Below are 20,969 nucleotides of genomic sequence, written 5' to 3' on the forward strand. Positions count from 1 at the left end.
ACTATGGTACTGGGGCAATACTGGGTTTCAAAAACATGTTTAGATTAAGTCCCATCATTTGTTGTGAAAAAATGTGGCTGATCATCTCCCTTTCCTCCTTTTTCCTTTCTTCTCTCTATCTTATTAGTGATTATTTATTATGATTTTTTTTTATCACTTTGAAAATAAATATTTCCACTATCCTGTTTCTTTGGGGGAGGGGGGCTGTACAGAAGAGATCAGCACAACCACCTGTTCTTTTTTACCTGAAAAGTTTGTTTTTTCTCAGGTCTGTTCAAGTCCTCAACTGTCTGTCTGGGCTTCAGCCTTGTGAAACCCAAACAAATATTTAGCCAATAAATGAAAAATGTTACAATTACAATACTCACCATGATTTTTTTCTATTAACATGGCTTAGTTATCATCAAGTACAGGTAATTTTTATATTATTACAGGGGGAAAAAGCAAATCAGTCAAAAATGAGAAATTGGCATTGCTTTATTTCAGCGCTTTCTTTTAAAGGGGACATATTGGATAAATGGGAAAAACCTTAATTTTGTAGGCAATTATGAATAATATATGGTGCTGGTTTCCCTTTGTGCTAAAAATTAATCCTATCTGTAACAATGGCCCCTTTATTGGAGCTCCCTATAGATCCTATCAGTTCTCTGTCCGAGTTTGAAATGGAGAGTGGGCGTGTCCTAACGGTCCCTGCCAGAAGCACAGTAGGAGGGGGAGAGCCAATCACAGCCCTGCAGTCATACAAGCACAGACAGGCTTCAGTTTCCTATCAGGTCAGCCTAGCTGCTGATTGGTTCCTATCCTACAGTACAGTGTATGGAGGGCCGCCGGCTCCCCAGCTCATCCAGAGAATTCAGCCAGCAGGAAGTGAAACGGATGGGCAGGACTAGTGGAGTTTTTGTGGAATTTCTCAATAAATCAGTCTGAAATACAACTTTTTAAAGCTCATTCCTTCTATATTTAGAGGAGTATAATTCTCTGGTACATTCTTAATTTTTATAGGATATGTCTCCTTTAATTAAAGGATTAGACTATCGGGCAGACTATAGACAGAGCTAGGGTTGCCACCTGTCCACATTTGAACCAGACATCCCATCTCTAGATCAGCAACAAATCTAGTTGTCTGACCTGTCTTTGTTTTGGGGCAAAGCTAAACATTTTTATTATTATGGACTTTGAATCCTTAATCTGAAGATCCATTTTGAAGATGACAAAAATTGTGTGTTCTGGTTTCGTTGTCAAAATTCTATAGGTCAATATATAGGTATTTGCCCAGCTGTGTGCTGTAAGATGCAGTAAAATGGGCAGATAATTGTGTTCTGGCATTTCTAGGCCTCAGAATTATACAGGTAAATATACCCAGTAGGGTTTGGCACTCGGTACCTTGTAAAAATCTGCAAATGTCAACCCCCCGTTCAAAAAAGGAACAGGAACAGGGGATTTAGAATTGTAAGAAAAATACATTATCTAGGTTTTCACCCAAGGCTGTGATCTAAGAAAATATTAATATCAGTCTAGGTACAAAATATATTCTCCAAAGAAGCACTCTCCAGAGATGCAATATGCATGTGTCATTTATTATAAGAAAATATACCAGCTCATTTACAAGCACAAGTGCAGTGTGCAAAAGGGAATTTCAGGTGCAAGTCAGCATGTTTTTTTAACCCACAGTTCAGTGTTTTTCCCATAATTCTAGTGTAATTGGGGGAGAAGTGCCTTAAACAATTGTCGGCAATGCACTTCAATGTAAACTGGCCACTACTGATCTTAAAGTTTTCATTATCATCATTTCCAGTGCTCAGCATTAAAATGCACTTAATTCTAAAGTGCTCTGTGTCTGTTGATGCAAGCCGCTGTGGGAACCCTATAATTACCATTGAGGTAGCTGCAGCTCCTGGGATCTCCTGCATTTAAAGGCACACTTGTTCTCAATTCAGGAGGCATTGGTGCCACGTTCAACAATACAGAAATACAAGGAACTGCTTTGTGCACAAGTACCTTTAATAAATGGTTCTGATTTGCACAATGACTATTCCTTTTTCCACCCCTACAGCTACAATTGTGGTCATAAATTAGCTCTGTATTATTGAATTTGTGAACCCCAAGAGTCGCAGGGGTAATTTTCCTGTTGTAGTGACTTTGAAAATTGTACTACATTTAATTGAAGGAATTCTATGGCTCTATTTGTTTGGTTTAGTATATCTATCATGGATTTGGTATGAATTTCAGTATTTTCAGTAAAACCCTGAAAGACCAATGGCATTATTGTCCTAGAAGGGCTGACACCAGGTATCCATAGTGTGTTGTATCCCTCCCAGCATTCAGTTATTGCCAGAGATCCAGAGATCCTTATAGTGAAATTTGTTTTTGAACTTCACTTCAGCAAATGTAATTTCTAATACTCAGTATCGTACTAAATATATTTTTATTTGCGCATCTTTGTGTTTATGAAACAATGCTAAAAATAATTGTTGGTTAAATATTAAGAAAAGAGGACTTTGTGAAGCGTTAGCTGCTACAAGCAAAGGAAATAATTCTACAGTATAATGTGGCCTTTAAATCATATGGTAGATTTATATCATCGACCTGTAGCATGCTGCTTCTTGTATTTGTGACTGATTGTGGTGTCTGTGTGAGAGCATTCTGGTTAAATTTCTTGTCATTTGCATTTATGCCCCCCCTTTTTCTATTTGCCACAGCGGATTTGTGCTCAGGGCTCCATGCAGAATCCATAATGTCACTGAACCTGCCCATTACTAGCGAGTCTGTCAGTGATGATGAGAAAGTTGAACAATTAGGTAAGTGTTTGGGTATTATTGATATTTGCTGCTGCTGGTATAGGATGGTATTAAAAGAGTAGAGAATGTTAAAATATGGTTTTGAATCTCTTTTAAAAGGGGCAAAAAACACAAAATGAAAATGTGCTTCATCAATTACATTTGCTATTTAGGAACTGTGGGCTTACTGCAGCTTACATTTTTGGGAGTTTTTCTGTAGCCACATTTCAGGCATTCTAGCTGTCAGTTCTGGGGCATGAAAAGTAAGGTTTACTGATAACTATTCATTACTTATTATGATGTAATTATTTAAGTAATGGTAATCAATACCTAACATGTTCCTTTTCTGTTTCACTTTGACCTGGGGTCTCTCGTTAAAGGACAGTCTTGTGATTTTAAAATTCATTGTCCCTGGGTGTCATCAATAAAAAGAGACGGAAAGCCACATTGGGTGCACACAGTAGTTGGAGAACTTGCATCTGAGAAACAGAGGGAGCTCTTGGAAAGTCAGTCTACACCAAGACACAAACAAGGTAAAACAAGAAGACCATGGGGGGATTAAATAATGTAGTATAATGTTCATTTCTCCTTTGCTTACAATGTCATGAGAATGTCATAGACTGTTCCACTGGAGACAGTGCTTGAGTTTCAGCTCAGTAGGATATGGAAGAGGGGGGCCTCTTGGCAAAGCAAGCCCTAATTACTGTGTTTCAGGGAAACATGATTTATGATTTAGACTTGTCCAATTTTTTTTGTGAAACCACAGAATCCATTCCCAATCATAGTATTTAATTTTAGTTTGGCTGTCCTAAAGACAATTAAGTTGACTAGTTCCTTAGCAATATGTGCATTTAGTTCAATGTTCTAGTTTAAGGTTATGTAACATAAGACAGAGATAGTGGAAGCTTGTCGCAGAATCCTGTATTTTTTAGATATGGTGGGCTTAGGGAGTTGTGGAGCTGAACAGTTCAAACGTGATTAGATTAGGTCCCAGTTTTACTATCTACTCTTTGTGACTCTGCTCTCTTTTCACATTATAGACGAAATACTATTCCTCAATACAAGTCAGTCTACTGAGAACTGCGCGGTGACTTGGCTTCTCAGTCCAATTCTGACTGCAGGTTCTGAGATGTGCCAACTGGAACTAGTTCTTTACTCACAGGAAGATGCGATCATGACAGCAATGGTGCACAATATCAAAGCAAATTCCAGCTTACCACTCTCACTTAAGGAAAAAACAGTCAACAAAAGGTGACACTAAACTCACATATAATTATTATGGATTTTGCTCTGAATCTGGCCAAATACTGTTGCTACAGATTTGGTATTTAAAAAAAACCAAAACAAACAAATGTATAGTTTTCGTTCAGCCATATGAACATACAGCATTACTGTATTAAAGGAACAGTAACACCAAAAAAATGAAAGTGTATAAAAATAATCAATATATTATGTACTATTGCCCTGCACTGGTAAAAGTTGTGTGTTTGCTTCATAAACATTACTACAGTTTATATAAATACCCTGCTGTGTAGCCATGGGGGCAGCCATTTAAATTGAAAAAAGGAGAAAAGGCACAGGTTACTGAGCAGATAACAGATAAGTAGCATAGATTCCCATTGTATTCTACACAGTAATCTGTTATCTTCTTATGTAACCTGTGCCTTTTCTCCTTTTTTCAATTTAAATGGCTGCCCCCATGGCTACACAACAGCTATTTCTATTAACTACAGTAGTCTTTCTGAAGCAAACACACAACTTTTACCAGTGCAGGGCAACAGTACATTATATTTTAATTATTTTAAAACATTTTTATTTTTTAATGTTACTGTTCCTTTAAGCATGTATTCCATGTGGTGGAAAACAGTTATTTTTAAAAGAAAGTTTTTTCAAAAATCACAGTTTTCCAAAAAAAGACAATGGGAGTCATTTATAACTGCAAGTGCAGTGGGCACAGTGTAGTATTGAGCACACAGTGTTATTGCCACCAGGTAGAGCCTCAAGCAATTTCCGCCAATGCATTAACATTACCGCATCAGCACAATGATTCCCCTGCATCAAAAGGCACAGCTTGATTCAGAACTGGAGGCAGGGAGGACTGATCAGTGCCTAACACTATATGGAAGTGAAAGGAGTGACTATTTTATGCGAATACCTTCAATAGGATTTTTTTACTCAGCTGAATGCAGGGAAATTTGTGTGACCACAACTGTGCTTGCAGCTGTAAATGACCCTTAACTTGTCCTACTACAAGTCTCTTCTGTCTGTGAAAATTGCCGATTTGAAAGGTTTATGAATTCCCACAGGTTTCCAAAAGCAGTGTAAAGCCGTCATGTGACAGTAGTAATGCCACTCAATAGCCAGCATGTTTATATAGTAATGGAGGCAAAACTGTCTTTGCAAAGTATGTATTTTAAAATAGGCCTATTGCCAGGGTTCTACTATGGAGACAGAAGAGCCAGCAGCTTCTGGATAGCAAATTAGAGTCCTCAAAATAGCATCAAATTTTAGTGAATCCCTCTGAATTTCTTATGAAAGTGTTCCTTGCTGCAATCATCTCACAGCATTAGTATTCTGTCTTCCCAATGCAGTTTCCCAAGTCAGTTGCAAGCAATACATAAAGTGTATTCTGTATTGCAGATTTTGGGCAGCTTACTTGGTTCCACTTTAAAGGGGAAATCCGGCTTCCAAACTAAAATGTGTTATACAACACAGAAAACCTTAATATACTTATCACTGTAATCTGTTCCTTTTTTCCAGTATGAATAAATACTAATTGTATATGCTGAAATACAGCTGCAAAGCAGATCTCTTTCTGCATCATTTGAAATGCGGGCAGGGGAGGAGGGACTAAAACACTGATGTTACAAACTGTAACAACTTCTCCACAGCTTACAGCATGCAGGAACTACATAACCCACAATGCATTGCATTGTGATGTTCTTTTCCTTATTGACATCACATGTGCAGGGATTTGGGGGATTTGGAGACTTTCGACTACTGTTACATTTTGAGTCTCAAAGTAGTCAGCCATATCAGCAGAAGAACAGGGATCAGGCTTAGGGAACTGTTCCAAGCCATGTTATTACATTATGAAAAAGCTGCATATTTTTCAATTGATGTATATTGCAAAATTGCTTGAAATCGTGTTTTCTTTTTGAAAAGGTTAAGTTGTGTTTCGGTGGAGTTCCCCTTTAACTTTCCCTCTATACTGGGTTTCAACTAGTCAGTCAACAGCACAGTTATACTTCACAGTGAGAGATACTATGAATTTGCTATTCCAAGGTGAGATAGCGTGAGCTTATTTATACAGGGCTGACAGAAGATCAATAGCCGGAGCATTCTGGGATTTGTGTTTTTCTTTTATTCCTCCCACCCCTTACAAAGTGTTCTTGCTGCAGTGATCAGTCTTGGCTTGTTATGCAAGACACAAAGCTTCTGATTCCATTAATAAAATTGAATTGGCTCAGAAGAGGCTGCCCAGATCTTCACTGCAGTGCAGGCTCTGTGCTGCAAGAGTCTTTGATCACCGTATAGTATTAAACAGCAAGTCAGGAAGCTCTGGGACCAAAATACTCCCACTGACGTCGCACTATGGTGTCACTGCTTCTGCACACTGATTCACCGACTTGGAAACAAGTCAATCCCATTCAGAATATGACCTGTCATAATGGAAAGGAATCCCATCCATTGAAGGAAAATAGTTATTGACACATTGTGCTGTTCACTGGAAGCACCACTGCCCCCCAACAAAACACTTTGATCATATCCAGATCCTAACCTGCAAGATGCCCTGTCTGTGCTGGAAATGATGTTAGCCTCATTTTTTTAAAAAGAAATTTAAAAATGTCTGAATTTAAACTTGCAGGCCATCCAGTTATAAAATTGAAGCTTTTCAAAGTTTTATATTTTGTTAACTGTAATAATTATGGGTTCAGGTGAACAAAGGTTCTGTTTTCCCAGTTTGCAGGTTTTTCTCTGTTCTGCATAAATCATTTTCTCATACATTACAAGACAAGGTGACAACAAGTTTGTACCGGGGCAGAGTAAAATCTTTAATGGAAGCCCATATTACTTTTTTTCTTAAAGATATATTGAAGCTGTACAGCAGCCTGAACTTTACAGTAACTCTGGCAGCTCTGCTCCTGTTGTTACACCCTGGTATTTTATCAATGGCCAAAGGGTAATGGGCTTTGAATCCCTGGATTAGGTGTTACTTCATGCTATTCTTTACATGCGTGAGCACTTGCACATGTTAATCCACAAGGGCCACATGAGACAAATAAGATATGATCAGCAATTCAGCATAAGTGTAAGCCTCATTAAATTGGAATTTAACTTATGAATATTCATGCCCATATCAATATACATCTGCACAGTCAGGAAGGCTAGAACACATAAAAGAACTCATAAACACAATGCGTAAGGGGGGTGCTTAAATATTAGAAAAGCCTTCTAAGTGGTGAGCAAGGCAGTGTGCACAGGACCCAGGCCTACCCAATGGGGCAGCTGGTAAGGAAAGAGCTGGCCTGCACCTCCTGAGACTGCACGGTGCTCCTGGTGTCTGATTTCTGTATCCGGCGCAAGGTGCATAGCGCAGCCATTCCCCCAGGCACAAGTGCTCTATGACTAAAAGCTAAGGGGTACACTGTTGCACCCTTTTGTGCTCTTCCATTTCTGCCAGGGGGAATAGTAAATTATCCAGTGTCTATGTAGGCTTTGACATTGTTAGTATAAAACCGGAACTTTGGGACAGGTTCTTTTATCTTTTGCTGTACTTGATATTATGCACTCATGAATGGATTTGAAAAATCTGTAAATACATAAAGAACTCTTTAAAAATTGTACAAGTCAAGTTTATACATTATGCAGTAGTCGGTTATGGCAGTTTTATCATCTGCATTCGTCATTACTGTATATTAGGTGGGGGCCAAATTCATTTCTATGGCTTCCAACCTGAATAACAGTCTTGTATAGCTTGTAGTACTTTTACCTTAAGCTAATTGTTCTAACAGAAAGATGCATTCAGGAACATTCCCATTATTTATCTAGTCCCAAGAACAAAAAAGAAATCATTTTTAATGGGTACCTATGCAACTGGAAATGGCTCGGTGGAAGTATATTGTGACTAATGTAATTAAAGTCACACTTTGCACCAGGTCTAATTACTCATAGCAACCAATCAAATATTTGCTTTCAAACAAGTGTCTAGTAAATGCTACCTGGTGATTGCTTGCTGTGCGTCACTAGACCTGGTGCAAACACTGCCCTACACACATATATATTATTATATATTGCATTACAATAAATTATGAAGGTGATAGTGTAACAATGTCACAAAACTTTGCCATTACCCTAAGCACTTCCCAACCATGCTCCTTGCTCTGCCCACACCAGGGGTATAAAGACTTTCTAAAAATACTTGTACACTGACATGTCTGCTTTATATATATATATATATATATAGCTAAGCAGGTATCCAACCAGTGATGGCAAGGGGGATCCTCAAATGACATACTGAATTACACTAGATACAACAGAAAACCCTTATCCTTATCAAAATCATTTTAGTAGCACAATGTTTAATTTCTAGGCCAAAACTATATACTATTGATGTGCTTTTTATAAAGCACAAGAGAATTTTCCTATCTTGGATCTTATGTGCTGCAGTTGGTTTTTTTGTGGTATAAGAGGGTTCCCTTTCAGGTAGTTATGTGGCCTAAGGGAGCTGATAAGGATAAGCCATAAGGAACCATTGTTGATGATACTAAATTAACCATCCCCTCATTCCCATGGTACAGATCAAACTGGAAGATGCTGAGTGCAGAAATTGCAGGAGTGAATGAGCCATTTCAGATATCTTTGGATTATATACATTGTGTGCAGACGGCAGATCATCCTATAGTCCTGGAGTCGCTAACCCTTAGACACTGTTCTGCTGGTAAGTTCCTAAACTAAAACGATCCTTTCTCACATGTGTGGAACACAGTTATATATTTTTGTGTAAACAGAAATTATGCATATGATTTTTCTGAGGGCATGCACTATGAGGCGTATGTGCAACTTTATTTACTCTTGCATGTGTCAAGTTTTAACTGCACTGCTATAGGGTGTTTCAGGCCATTATTGGCATGTGTAATAAAAAGGTTAAGCAAGAGGGGATCTGACTAGAGATGATTGTTAAGATGTGAGACATTGTGAACAATGTTTTGCAAAGCTGCCACCAAGCATGGCAAAATGACTCTTCACAGTAGCAAAGCATGAGTTTATTTGCCCATCCTGCATGACATAAGCCCTCATTGTAATGTTGCGTTGTAATAGTCCGGCTACATCACGTGGCAAATGATAAATATCCCTCCTATTTGCTTTATTTTATCCTTATATGAAATAGACATATATATATATACACAAAGGATGGCACACCGCTACATAGCATACCTCGGGTGCTCGGTAAAGGGTTCCAATAGTATAAAAAAGACCAGCAACTATATATAGAGAGAGAGAGAGAGAGAGAGACACAAATTGTGGAAAAAAATAAGAAAAGATATTTACTGTTGCTGTTCCACTATTGCTGCATTTTCTGTTCACCCACAGACAACACCAAAGGTTTCTATTTTGAACATGCATGGAAGTAAACACAGATAAAGTGTGAATGTTAAAGTGAAAGTAAATACAGATAAAGTGTGAATAAACAAAGAATAATTGAATTTACTCGCTGCTTGCATTGTTTGCCAATTGCTGTACATAGTATAACCCTAAAATTGTCTTCTGGGAGTGAGAAGTCATTGTTGTGTGTATTTTCCTACCTACAATGCGGTATTTCTTCACAGAACTTGCACCCAGAGCATCAAAACAAATGCAGCTGTGAGTGCTTATATTTGTAAGCTTTGTGTAAGTTGCAGCTAAAATTTTCAGATTGGGGATTGTGTTATTTCCAGTATGTTTAGTGTGCAATTTTTTGGTACAAGTCTCTTGTGCTGGAAACCCCAAAATAACTGCCACCTACAGGGTTCCCTAGTATCACACTATGAAAGTACAAGGAGTGTGTTTAGACCTAAGTAACTTTAATGAATGACATCAGTAGTACAACATTTGCATCCACTTTGGCATGATCGCACTTGCACTTGTAAATGTCTTTTTGTGACTCACAACATAAGTGCATCGATAGCAATCAACCAGGTCAAAGTCAGAGTGGACATCAAGATTTCCAAACGCAGTTTAACTGTTAATCATTCTTGATCATTTCAGGTTACCAAGACAGTTTTATGCCTACATGTGTAGGTGAGAATTCCTTCTTTTGTGACAATGGAGACTGCATCAATTATGTCAATCTTTGTGACTTTACTAATGATTGCCCCACAGGCGAAGATGAAGGTGCTTTATGTGGTGTGTATTCAGTCATATATCCTACTTAGTAGATAAATATATAATGCCTGATCATATGCACTATTTCTCACTAGAACCAAGAATGTCAGACAGCTTTGGTATTCATGTCTGTGCCAATATTTGTATAGATTCTGTTTTAGGGATCATTTAATAAACTTGTTCAAAGGAAGGGCAATGTTATAAACTGCCATGTTTTTTCTACCCACAAAGCAACATTTGTCCCAAGGATTCCAAGATAACTGCAAATGATGCTAAATAATTTAGGCAGAATTTTAAGCTAGATGCCAACTGTACCAATAAACTCAGTTTAGAGAACTATGCACATACGGGTTCAGTTTGCAGCTGCTGCTTATGGGACTAATCATGGGTGTACTTTTACATGCCCTTTAACTGCATAACATTTTTAATGGTACAAAAAAAGAGGTGCCTTAGTTGGCACTATACAACAGTGGGGCACATTTATCAAAGTACGACAGGTCCGAATACAAAAAAATCGTAATTTTTCTAAAGTTTACATCTTTTGCATATTTTCTGCGAAATTTCCATTAATTTGCGCAACTTTTTCGTACTTTGCGTGACAATTTGTGCGACAAAATCGTATTGTCGCAATGAGTACGAAAGTTTCGGATTCATTCAAGCTTCAGTATCGTGACTTTCCTTGGGCCAGGTTGGAGCTGCAGAGTGCCATTGAACCCTATGGGAGGCTTTCCTTGGGCCGGGTTGGAGCTGCAGAGTGCCATTGAGCCCTATGGGAGACTTTCCTTGGGCCAGGTTGGAGCTGCAGAATGCCATTGAGCCCTATGGGAGACTTTCCTTGGGCCGGGTTGGAGCTGCAGAGTGCCATTGAGCCCTATGGGAGACTTTCCTTGGGCCAGGTTGGAGCTGCAGAGTGCCATTGAGCCCTATGGGAGGCTTGCCTTGGGCCAGGTTGGAGCTGCAGAGTGCCATTGAGCCCTATGGGAGACTTTCCTTGGGCCGGGTTGGAGCTGCAGAGTGCCATTTAGCCCTATGGGAGACTTTCCTTGGGCCAGGTTGGAGCTGCAGAGTGCCATTGAGCCCTATGGGAGGCTTGCCTTGGGCCAGGTTGGAGCTGCAGAGTGCCATTGAGCCCTATGGGAGACTTTCCTTGGGCCGGGTTGGAGCTGCAGAGTGCCATTTAGCCCTATGGGAGACTTTCCTTGGGCCAGGTTGGAGCTGCAGAGTGCCATTGAGCCCTATGGGAGGCTTGCCTTGGGCCAGGTTGGAGCTGCAGAGTGCCATTGAGCCCTATGGGAGATTTTCCTTGGGCCGGGTTGGAGCTGCAGAGTGCCATTGAGCCCTATGGGAGACTTTCCTTGGGCCGGGTTGGAGCTGCAGAGTGCCATTGAGCCCTATGGGAGACTTTCCTTGGGCCGGGTTGGAGCTGCAGAGTGCCATTGAGCCCTATGGGAGACTTTCCTTGGGCCAGGTTGGAGCTGCAGAGTGCCATTGAGCCCTATGGGAGACTTTCCTTGGGCCAGGTTGGAGCTGCAGAGTGCCATTGAGCCCTATGGGAGGCTTCCAAAATCATGCACAGAAGGATCAAAGTCAGAAAGGTTTTTCCGATGTTTACAGTTGTTCAGATACGAAAATTTCATGACTATCACAAACGATCATTTCAATATGAAAATTTTAGATCGTAAGTACGAAATTTTCGGATTGAAACAAACTGAATTTTCGTGACTTTTCCAAACATCAGAAATTATCAGATTTTGTGGTTCGGGTTCGTACTTTGATGAATCTGGCCCAATGTGTGCTCAGAATTTTACACCTGGTCAGAGCTAGTGCGGTTACTGCAACTTTTGCCTCAGGCACAATATGAGACCCTGAGCAGGTACAAGTCATTTATGTCCAGGAATGGGCATTTTTCTGTCTTTTCACTATAAATCTATTGTATAAGGTAGCAGTATTTAAAGAGCAGTAGGATTGTAGGTCCATGACCCAGAAAGTACCCTCTTTTGCCCTCTTTGATGATCTCCTAAAAATGCTTATTTTGTTCTTGTTAGGGAACTCTCACCTGAAAACACAAAGTGCCATGTATATGTTTCTAAGTTTTGGATAATAGGTAGAAAATGATTTAGATTTTTTGTCATCTACCCAAGAGGGTTCATGATAATAGCCTGTATTGTATAAGAAATCTACTATATTTACTGCAGTTCTCTTGTTCAATGTGCATTTTAGAAATCATCCTTCCCTCTGGAAGCTACTGTTCCTTTGATGATGGAACTTGTGGTTGGACTCCATATGATGGAAATGACACAACGTGGCTATACACTGACGCTACACAAATAGAGGACACATCCCCCTCCGACCTCAAATTGGTGAAAGGTGAGTGTTTATTCTGACTGCATAGAGATAAAAAGCATATAAAAAGGAAAGGTTTGTAAACAGTTGATTTTTCTATCTGCTAAATACAATAAATACAATAAATATTGGAGGTATAAGAACTCTCAGATCAACAGTCCCATCTGGTCTGCTTTCCCCAAAACTGTTCCAAGAAAACCTAACTACATGCAGTTTTAATTGTGCAGTATTATTTGTGCCAATTGTGAGCTTTGTATAAGCTATTGGGGATGCATCATTTTTTGGATTCAGCTGAATACCATATTTCAAAAAACAAATTTGGGTAAATACAGAGCTGAACATCTTATTTGCATACACAACTTTGAACAGCCCCTAAAATATTTAAACACCTGCCATTCTGGTTCTTAAAGGAACAATAACACCAAAAAACAAAAGTGTATAAAATTAATTGCAAAATAATGTAGTTACCCTACACTGGTAAATGTTGTGTGTTTGCTACAGAAAGACTACTATAATTTATATAAATAAGCTGCTGTGTATCCATGGTCCAGCCATTCAAAGGAGAAAAGGCACAGGCACATAGCAGATTACAGATAAAACACTATTGTATTCCACAGAACTTATCTGTTATCTGCTATGTAACCTGTGCTTTTTCTCCTTTTCTCAGTTTGAATGGCTACCTCCGTAGCTACACAGCAGCTTATTTACATAAACTATAGTATCGTTTCTGTAGCAAACACACAACATTTACCAGTGTAGGGCAACAGTACATTATATTGTAATTACTTTTATACACTTTAGTTTTTTGGTGTCACTGTCACTTTAAAAGGCTGCAGCATCCCCTTAATCACTTCCTTCTCCTTGGCCCTCTCCCTAAGGAATTTGGCTCTTGGCTTGTGAGCATGCTTAGTCTTTTAAGGCTGATAGCAGACAAGGTGTAGGGTGGATATTTTTGCCAAGCAGAAAAGCGCTTGCTGAAAACACCGCCCTACGCCTCCTACCTGTGCCTGCACCCGAATGAATGGAATATGCTCAGGTGCAGGCACATGTAGCCGAAATACGCATAAAAACACGATACTTTCAAACTCTTATGTTTTTATGTGTATTTCAGCTACATGTGCCTGCACCCGAGCGTATCTCATTCAATCGGGTGCAGGCACATGTAGGATGCGTAGGGCGGTATTTTCAGCAAGCGTTTTTCCGCTTGGCAAAAATATCCGCCCTACGCCTCATCTGCCATCAGCCTTAAATTCAGGTTACAAAACACGCCCTCCAGTCTAGCAGCCAATAAAGAGATGGCACTGCTGGTTGCCATAGAAACTCTGCTCTAGCTGTGTTCAGAGAATCCCTCTGTGGATGTGTCCATGCAGTGACGTAGTTACTCAGCGATGCCCCCTCCCCCCGCAAAAAAATGTATGAAAGGGCCTGGCGCTAACCACAACAGCTACCCGCCTGCTCCCTCTCAGGTAGGGGAGTGGCTGGAGTGGGGGATCTCTAGACAGGGCCGGATTTGAAGTACAAGTGCCCCTAGGCTGAAGCACCTACTCGCCTCCTGTGGCTGCTGCCTCCTCCATCTCTGCCTCTGCAGCTTAAAAATCCTCCCCACCCCTCCTACCTCCAGTCCATGAAGTGCAGCATTACCAATAGTGATCAGCAGTAGTTTCGGACTGGGACAGTGGCAGAGTTAAATAGATATTGAGATCTTTTATTTGCCCAGTCCCCACTGCATATGTGGCATGGGTAAGTAAACCATATTATGTTTTTCATTAATTACAAATCCTTATTTTCTTTGTCACAGGACATTTTCTGTATCTGTCTGTACAGAGTAAGCGCAGCGATGGTAGCGCAACTATTTACAGTGCCGTGTTTCCAAAAGTGGTCACTAATAATGTCTGCCAGGTAAGCCACTGTTATGGGGACAGTACTCTTAGCTTTAGTACCCTAAAGTATTATATTTACATTGAGAATGTTACGCACAAAGGAGCTAAATAATAGGACCCAACTTTAGAAATATTCATAATTGTATTGTGTTATATTTATCAGTGCTGTGCCATTGTCATTTTATTGCAATTCTATTAAATGTTAGCTATTATTAGCAACAGGTTTTAAAATAATTCTACTTCTCCGTGATTAAAAGACCAGTGCAGCTAAAATCCCAGAACATGTGTACATTGTACTGACTGAGATTCTTGGAATGTGTAATGAATAACAAATGTAATCAGCAGAAAAGATTTGTCTCACTAACACTTACTTGATATGAATGCCCACCTGCTTTCGCCTGTTCTCTAAGCTTAGTTTCAAGTTCCTGATCTCTGGGATCTATAACGGCTCCCTTGGAATATATGGCCTGGAGGACGGGAAAGGAATGGGGAGTTCAGTAAAACTCTGGGTAAAGCAAGGGGCATCAGGCAACTTTTGGAATTCAGGAACACTACAGATTCCCCAGTTTCAAAACAGGTATCTACATAATTTTTTTGACACGCACAACAATTTTTTTTTTTAATGTAATTTCTGTAACATGATTCACTGAAACTTGTGTATTATAATAAATAATGTACCCCCTGCTGTAAAATATGAGGATATTAGAAGTCACCTCAGATTCTCATGACCTGTATAAAAGCACTCTTTTATATGTTCATGTAACTCCTCAATGACTTATATATATATATTATATATATTATCCTTATATTTTACAATAGGGGGTACATTATTAGGTATATTATTTATTTCCATAATTTGTTCCCTGATAGCAGGCTTTAAGCAATGTAAAAGATTTAGGACTACGTCTCTGTTTTGAAATGGGGTGTTTATTCTAAGGCCTGGATCATTACTACTATAGAGATGCTGAACCTTTAGGTTGGGGCAGTACATTCAGTATATAAAATATTGCATTTCTAGCCACATTTCATATTTAGGTTTTAGTTCCCCTTTCAACAAAGACTTTTCGCTACAGAACACACCATGTGGTTGCCCAAAAAGATACTGCACAAAGAGGAAACCCATTAGTATTATGAGGTTTGCCATTTAACTAATGTTGCTTGATTCAAGGCTTCTAAATGACTTTTTTCTGTTTTCTTCCAGATTCCGCTTACTTGTAGTGGCAACTTGGGGTTGGAATTCCCTTGCACACATTGCTTTAGATAATGTTACCTTTTCAGTGGATTGCTTTCATGCAGGTAAAGATATGGGGAATAAATTGATTTCTGAGATGAAATCAAAGAAATAATTTGCTTAGGGTTATATGTCTGGAATACAAAACAAGTTTAAATACAAGACGTAGCAACATTAAGGCAACATGCATTGTAAAAATCTTAAAAACAACAGTGTTCATTATGTGTCAGTATGTGTTAATATATGCTTCTAAAATATCTTGTTATTATCATGTACAGCAACCCCAATCCAGGGTGCCCACATGGGCAGCCAACAGAGTGCAGGCTAGGGTTAAACAGGAACAGGCCAAGGTCAAAACCAGTAATTCAGCTGCAAAAGAGCAAGGTATGCCAGGAAGGTGGAGGAACAATAAAGAAGTAGATAGGACCTGGAACAGGACCAAAGACAATAAGGGCTCTGGCACACGGGGGAGATTAGTCGCCCGCGAACAGGGAGTTAAATCGCGGGCGACTAATCTCCCCCGTGTGCCAGAGCCCTAAGTGCAACTGGAACAATGATAATGAAACCCATAAACAGACAGTATATAAGACTGGGGTATATATATATATATATACATATAGGCAGGTATATACAGATAATGCAGAGCAGATAAGAGTAATTAGTAAGCCACAGAGCACCATCCTTGGTTAAGACTCAACAAAGACAGCCAGAAGCAGGAGACGGTACCTTACAGTATTGCACTGACATTAAATAAAATGCATATATTGAAGAGTGATATATGGAAGTGATGCTTTAGGTTGCTCTTTGAGTCAAACATATATAAATATATTATAAGTCACATTTTATGTCTTTATTTGTACTTCACCTTTGGCTCAAGAAAAGTAAGAGGGACCCTATTTAAGAATATTATTTATCAAAATTAGCAGGCAGTGGGGTACATATGTCTGTAAACAGTAACTATAAGCGTACCATGGAGCACTCTTATTTATGCAGTTTTGCACAGAGGTATATATCAGCCAGAGCACTTTTTATTGATAAACATTACAGAAGCATTTTGTCTGTAGCTGTTTTCCACTGGACAAAATGCCCTTTTGCCATAGGCTTAAGGGATTCGCTGGCTGAACTAGAACATTTTTATTGGGGTGAGAATCTATAACTCAAAAGTAATATTGTGAAAAAAAAACCCAGACACACTTTTCTGTTAATATGGAAAAAATGATGGCAGATTATTTAAATGCTGACTTCAGGAACCCAAGATTTAGATTAGTTAGATAATTTTTACTGAGCACAAGCTGGGAGCTATGTATTAACAACATTTCTTAATCATTAATTAACAAAATTAATATTACAAATGTAGATCACTTTCCAGTTATGCTTGGAATATACTAGGGGGCACATTTACTAATCCACGAATCCGAATCCCGAATGGGAAAAAATCGGATTGGAAATGAACATTTTGCGACTTTTTCGTATTTTTTGCGTTTTTTTTGTCGCTGCCGCAACTTTTTCGTCGCTGGTACGACTTTTTCGCAAATTGTCGCGACTTTTTCGTATTGAGCGCTCGTAAACGGCGGGCAAACCTTTCCGACTTTGCATGATTTTGGAAGCCTCCCATAGGGCTCAATGGCACTCTGCAGCTCCAACCCGGCCCAAGGAAAGTCTCCCATAGGGCTCAATGGCACTCTGCAGCTCCAACCTGGCCCAAGGAAAGTCTCCCATAGGGCTCAATGGCACTCTGCAGCTCCAACCCGGCCCAAGGAAAGTCTCCCATAGGGCTCAATGGCACTCTGCAGCTCCAACCTGGCCCAAGGAAAGTCTCCCATAGGGCTCAATGGCACTCTGCAGCTCCAACCCGGCCCAAGGAAAGTCTCCCATAGGGCTCAATGGCACTCTGCAGCTCCAACCCGGCCCAAGGAAAGTCTCCCATAGGGCTCAATGGCACTCTGCAGCTCCAACCCGGCCCAAGGAAAGTCTCCCATAGGGCTCAATGGCACTCTGCAGCTCCAACCTGGCCCAAGGAAAGTCTCCCATAGGGCTCAATGGCACTCTGCAGCTCCAACCTGGCCCAAGGAAAGTCACGATACTGAAGCTTGAATGAATTCAAAACTTTCGTACTCGGCGGGACAGTACAATTTTTTCGCGACGTGATGGCGCCGAAAAACCTGCGACAGCGACAAAATTCTTGTTTGCATTAGATTAACTAGCCCCACTATGACCCTCAAAAATACTACTGTGTTCTGTCTACAAGCTACAAAAATCATTAGAAACGTATACAAATAAATATATTAACTGTAGTCTGTTTCTTTACTACTTAGAGTTCCATAGCAAAAGCAGTACAAACAATGAAAAAAAAGTCTTTAACTCATATCTCTCATTATTTTGCATCTTGTATATTGTGCCAGGAAGAATAGAAATTGGATATGAAAATCATGGTTTAGTGGATGATTTTGAAGATGACACTGTGATGCCTCTGTCAGAGCCTTCCTATACAGGTTTGAGACCCTTTTTATTTCTCTTGAGCTAAATAGGGAAACTGAAACTACTCCTTGTTTAGTTCTTGCAAGGTAGATAATAAGAATACTGCTGCTAGAGACCTGCACAGGTCCAGTCGGGAATATCCATACCTGACCTGGACCCGCTGAACCGCAACCCAATGGGTCACATTACCTTTCCCTGCTGTAACTCGTAAAACCGGAAGTGACGTCACACCAGAGGCGAATCAACCAGGTAAGAGTAAAAAAATAGCACTGTTGAAAGGCGGGAATACTTCTGCACTTGAGCCAGGTGACCCAAGCAGGGTACCTGCGGACCGCCATTATTGCTAACAAAACAGCCACAACAAATGAGAAAGGTAGGGGGGGGCTGTATACTGGTAATCTAATTATCTACCTTGCAAGGTTTGAACATGGAGTAGTTTTAGTTTCCCTTTTTGTCCTGTTTAGCTCAACAAATAACAATAAAAAACATGTTTTACTGATTAGGCAAAAATTATGTTCAGAAGAATTCATGTTGAACAAGGGGCGATATACTGTCGATATACTGACCCTTTAATCTAGAGTTTCCATAGAGACCCTATTGAGCTGTTAAGGCATGGAGCTCTATATTACAGAAAGCCCCCACCTTCTCCTGAAAACATCAGGCGTTCCGGATAAAATAAAAGTAAATAAAGTAGAAGTAAAGAAAATCAACTGCATTAGTCATCCGGGGTGTACCTTGCCAATTATTTACAAAGTTACATGCCTTGTTTATCTCCCTTGATCACCCTTCACAGTCCCCCTGTCCCCTAAGCCCCCCCAAAGTCTGCCCCCACTGCAGACACAATTTTTGCTTCACTTTTTAGCACATCACATGGATAACCTGATTAAAACATTTTCAGATGAATTCAATTATGGGAGCCTAGCTTAATCCTCAGGGTGGTTGGTCTTAATAACTGTGCAATTCTAAGTATTCTGGGGAATCAATAAAATGGCAGCTGTTCAGGTAGTGCTAAAAAGAGTAAAGTGTCCTTATTGCTAAGAAAGCTTTTTGATGGAAATATTTCCAAGTGAGCTCCTTCGATAATAATGCCGTTGTCAAATCAGAAAAAGATTGTTAATATTTTAATAGTGGGGTGCATAGGTGCAGCTTGTACAAAAGATAGGGATCATTCTTAAACTGACACCTAAATATTTTTGCTCAAATATTAATATGAATTATTATTATTTATATTGTGTCATCATTTCCCACAGTTCTTTAACTAATGAAATGATGGTAACTTTGGTATTATGCTGCATAACACACTATCTGCCATGTGTAATAAAAGGCACTAAGCTTGCCCAGTAACAGTAACCCATCGCAACCTATAATAATGTTTGCTTTCAATCAGGTGACCAGAAAATGCTACTTGCTGATTGGTTGCTAATACTTACTGCTCCTAGGCAAACTTAGTGCCTTTTTATTACATAACTCCATACATTCCTAGACTGTTTCTAACTTTTTAGAAAATTTTTTTTTTCAAAACAGATGAAAATTCAGAACTTGAACTCCAGTTCACTTCGTGCGGTGCCAGTGGACCTCATGGACCGACCCAGACACAATGTGACAATGCTTACCGCAGCAGCAACATATCTGTAGTCGTGGGGAAGGAGGGTCCACTTAGGGGAGTACAGCTGTGGAAGGTCCCTTTTACCAGCGTGTACCAGTGAGCAAACCTGTATTTTACATATAATTCTATCTCATAGATTTGATAATAGTGAGCCATTTTCCATGGATGCATGGACTGGCCAGTAAGATGGCGGCAGCATGCTATATACCAAAGAACCCCAGCTGGAGCGTTTCTTTTTAAAACCAGTAGTGCCAAGCTGGGGCAGGAAGCAAGTGATAATATTCTCTAGGAGATGGATAACAAGTTGGCACCTTTAGTGATTTTTACTTTAGTTCTTTGATTAACCTGGCTAAGAAGAGGGCCAAGCCGGACTTGGATTTGTTACTATTGAGTGGTATTCTGATATCTACTGGGAGCTGCTATCTTGCTACTTTCACATTGTTCTGCTGATTGGCTGCTGGGAGGGGGGTGAAACCTCTCTAACTTGCAGCTCAGCAGTAAAGTGTGACTGAAGTTTATCAGAGCACAGGTCACATGGCTGTGGCACCCTGGGAAATGAAGAATATGGCTAGCGCCCTATGAAATAAAAATTAAATATAAAAAGATGTGTGTTTTTTGAAATACGGATTTCAATGCAGGATTCTGCTGAAGAAGCTCTATTAACTGATGCATTTTGACAGTATTCCTTTAATAATGTAATGTATATTGCACAGTGCAGCACAGAGACTGGTGATCTACACCAGGGGAGTTTAAAGTTCAATTTCTTTACTATAACACCCACTTACTAGTGTTAGAAGAATATGTATTTCTACCAAGTAGATTTATCTTTTGCCTTACTTGAATTTACTGCCCTTTGAGAACTTGAGAACTGGTGTTTAGCAACATGTATCTTGTCTTTCTTGTTTCAGAATTTCAGCATATGGAGCGGCTGGAGGCAAAGGAGCAAAGAACCACAACAATCCTGCTCATGGGGTCTTCATTTCTGCCATCTTCCCTCTACAGAAGGATGAGATTCTATATATCTTGGTGGGCCAGCAAGGAGAAGATGCCTGCCCAGGGGTGAGTGGTCTGTATTTCCTGAACTCATTATACCGGTGTTCCTTTACCACCCACAGGGGGGTTGTTAATGTGTAATATGTACTGTCAAGTATAAAGTAGTTAAGGAGCTCATTGTATGCACATAATTTTAAATGAACTATTTACAGTCCAAGTAGAAATACAGTTCTTTTTAGCAATTGTCGGTCAGTATTCATAGGTTCTCATAGCCAGCAGCTGGAACCCTCTGTATG

General features: G+C 39.8%; 1 protein-coding gene across 1 annotated transcript in view; it reads left to right on the forward strand.

The window, feature by feature from the left end:
- Window positions 1-20,969, forward strand: part of ltk (leukocyte receptor tyrosine kinase) — a 74,195-nt gene that overhangs the window by 34,874 nt on the left and 18,352 nt on the right. Inside the window, exons 2-13 of the mRNA XM_002933736.5 lie at window positions 2,700-2,798; window positions 3,158-3,310; window positions 3,818-4,028; window positions 8,579-8,718; window positions 10,026-10,163; window positions 12,363-12,509; window positions 14,284-14,384; window positions 14,776-14,942; window positions 15,567-15,661; window positions 17,999-18,088; window positions 19,599-19,776; window positions 20,589-20,739. Of these exons, the coding sequence (XP_002933782.3) occupies window positions 2,700-2,798; window positions 3,158-3,310; window positions 3,818-4,028; window positions 8,579-8,718; window positions 10,026-10,163; window positions 12,363-12,509; window positions 14,284-14,384; window positions 14,776-14,942; window positions 15,567-15,661; window positions 17,999-18,088; window positions 19,599-19,776; window positions 20,589-20,739 (1,670 nt within the window). The remainder of the gene's footprint in view (window positions 1-2,699; window positions 2,799-3,157; window positions 3,311-3,817; window positions 4,029-8,578; window positions 8,719-10,025; window positions 10,164-12,362; window positions 12,510-14,283; window positions 14,385-14,775; window positions 14,943-15,566; window positions 15,662-17,998; window positions 18,089-19,598; window positions 19,777-20,588; window positions 20,740-20,969) is intronic.

The sequence above is a fragment of the Xenopus tropicalis genome, chromosome 8 (genome assembly GCF_000004195.4).
Source record: "Xenopus tropicalis strain Nigerian chromosome 8, UCB_Xtro_10.0, whole genome shotgun sequence".
Taxonomy (NCBI): domain Eukaryota; kingdom Metazoa; phylum Chordata; class Amphibia; order Anura; family Pipidae; genus Xenopus; species Xenopus tropicalis.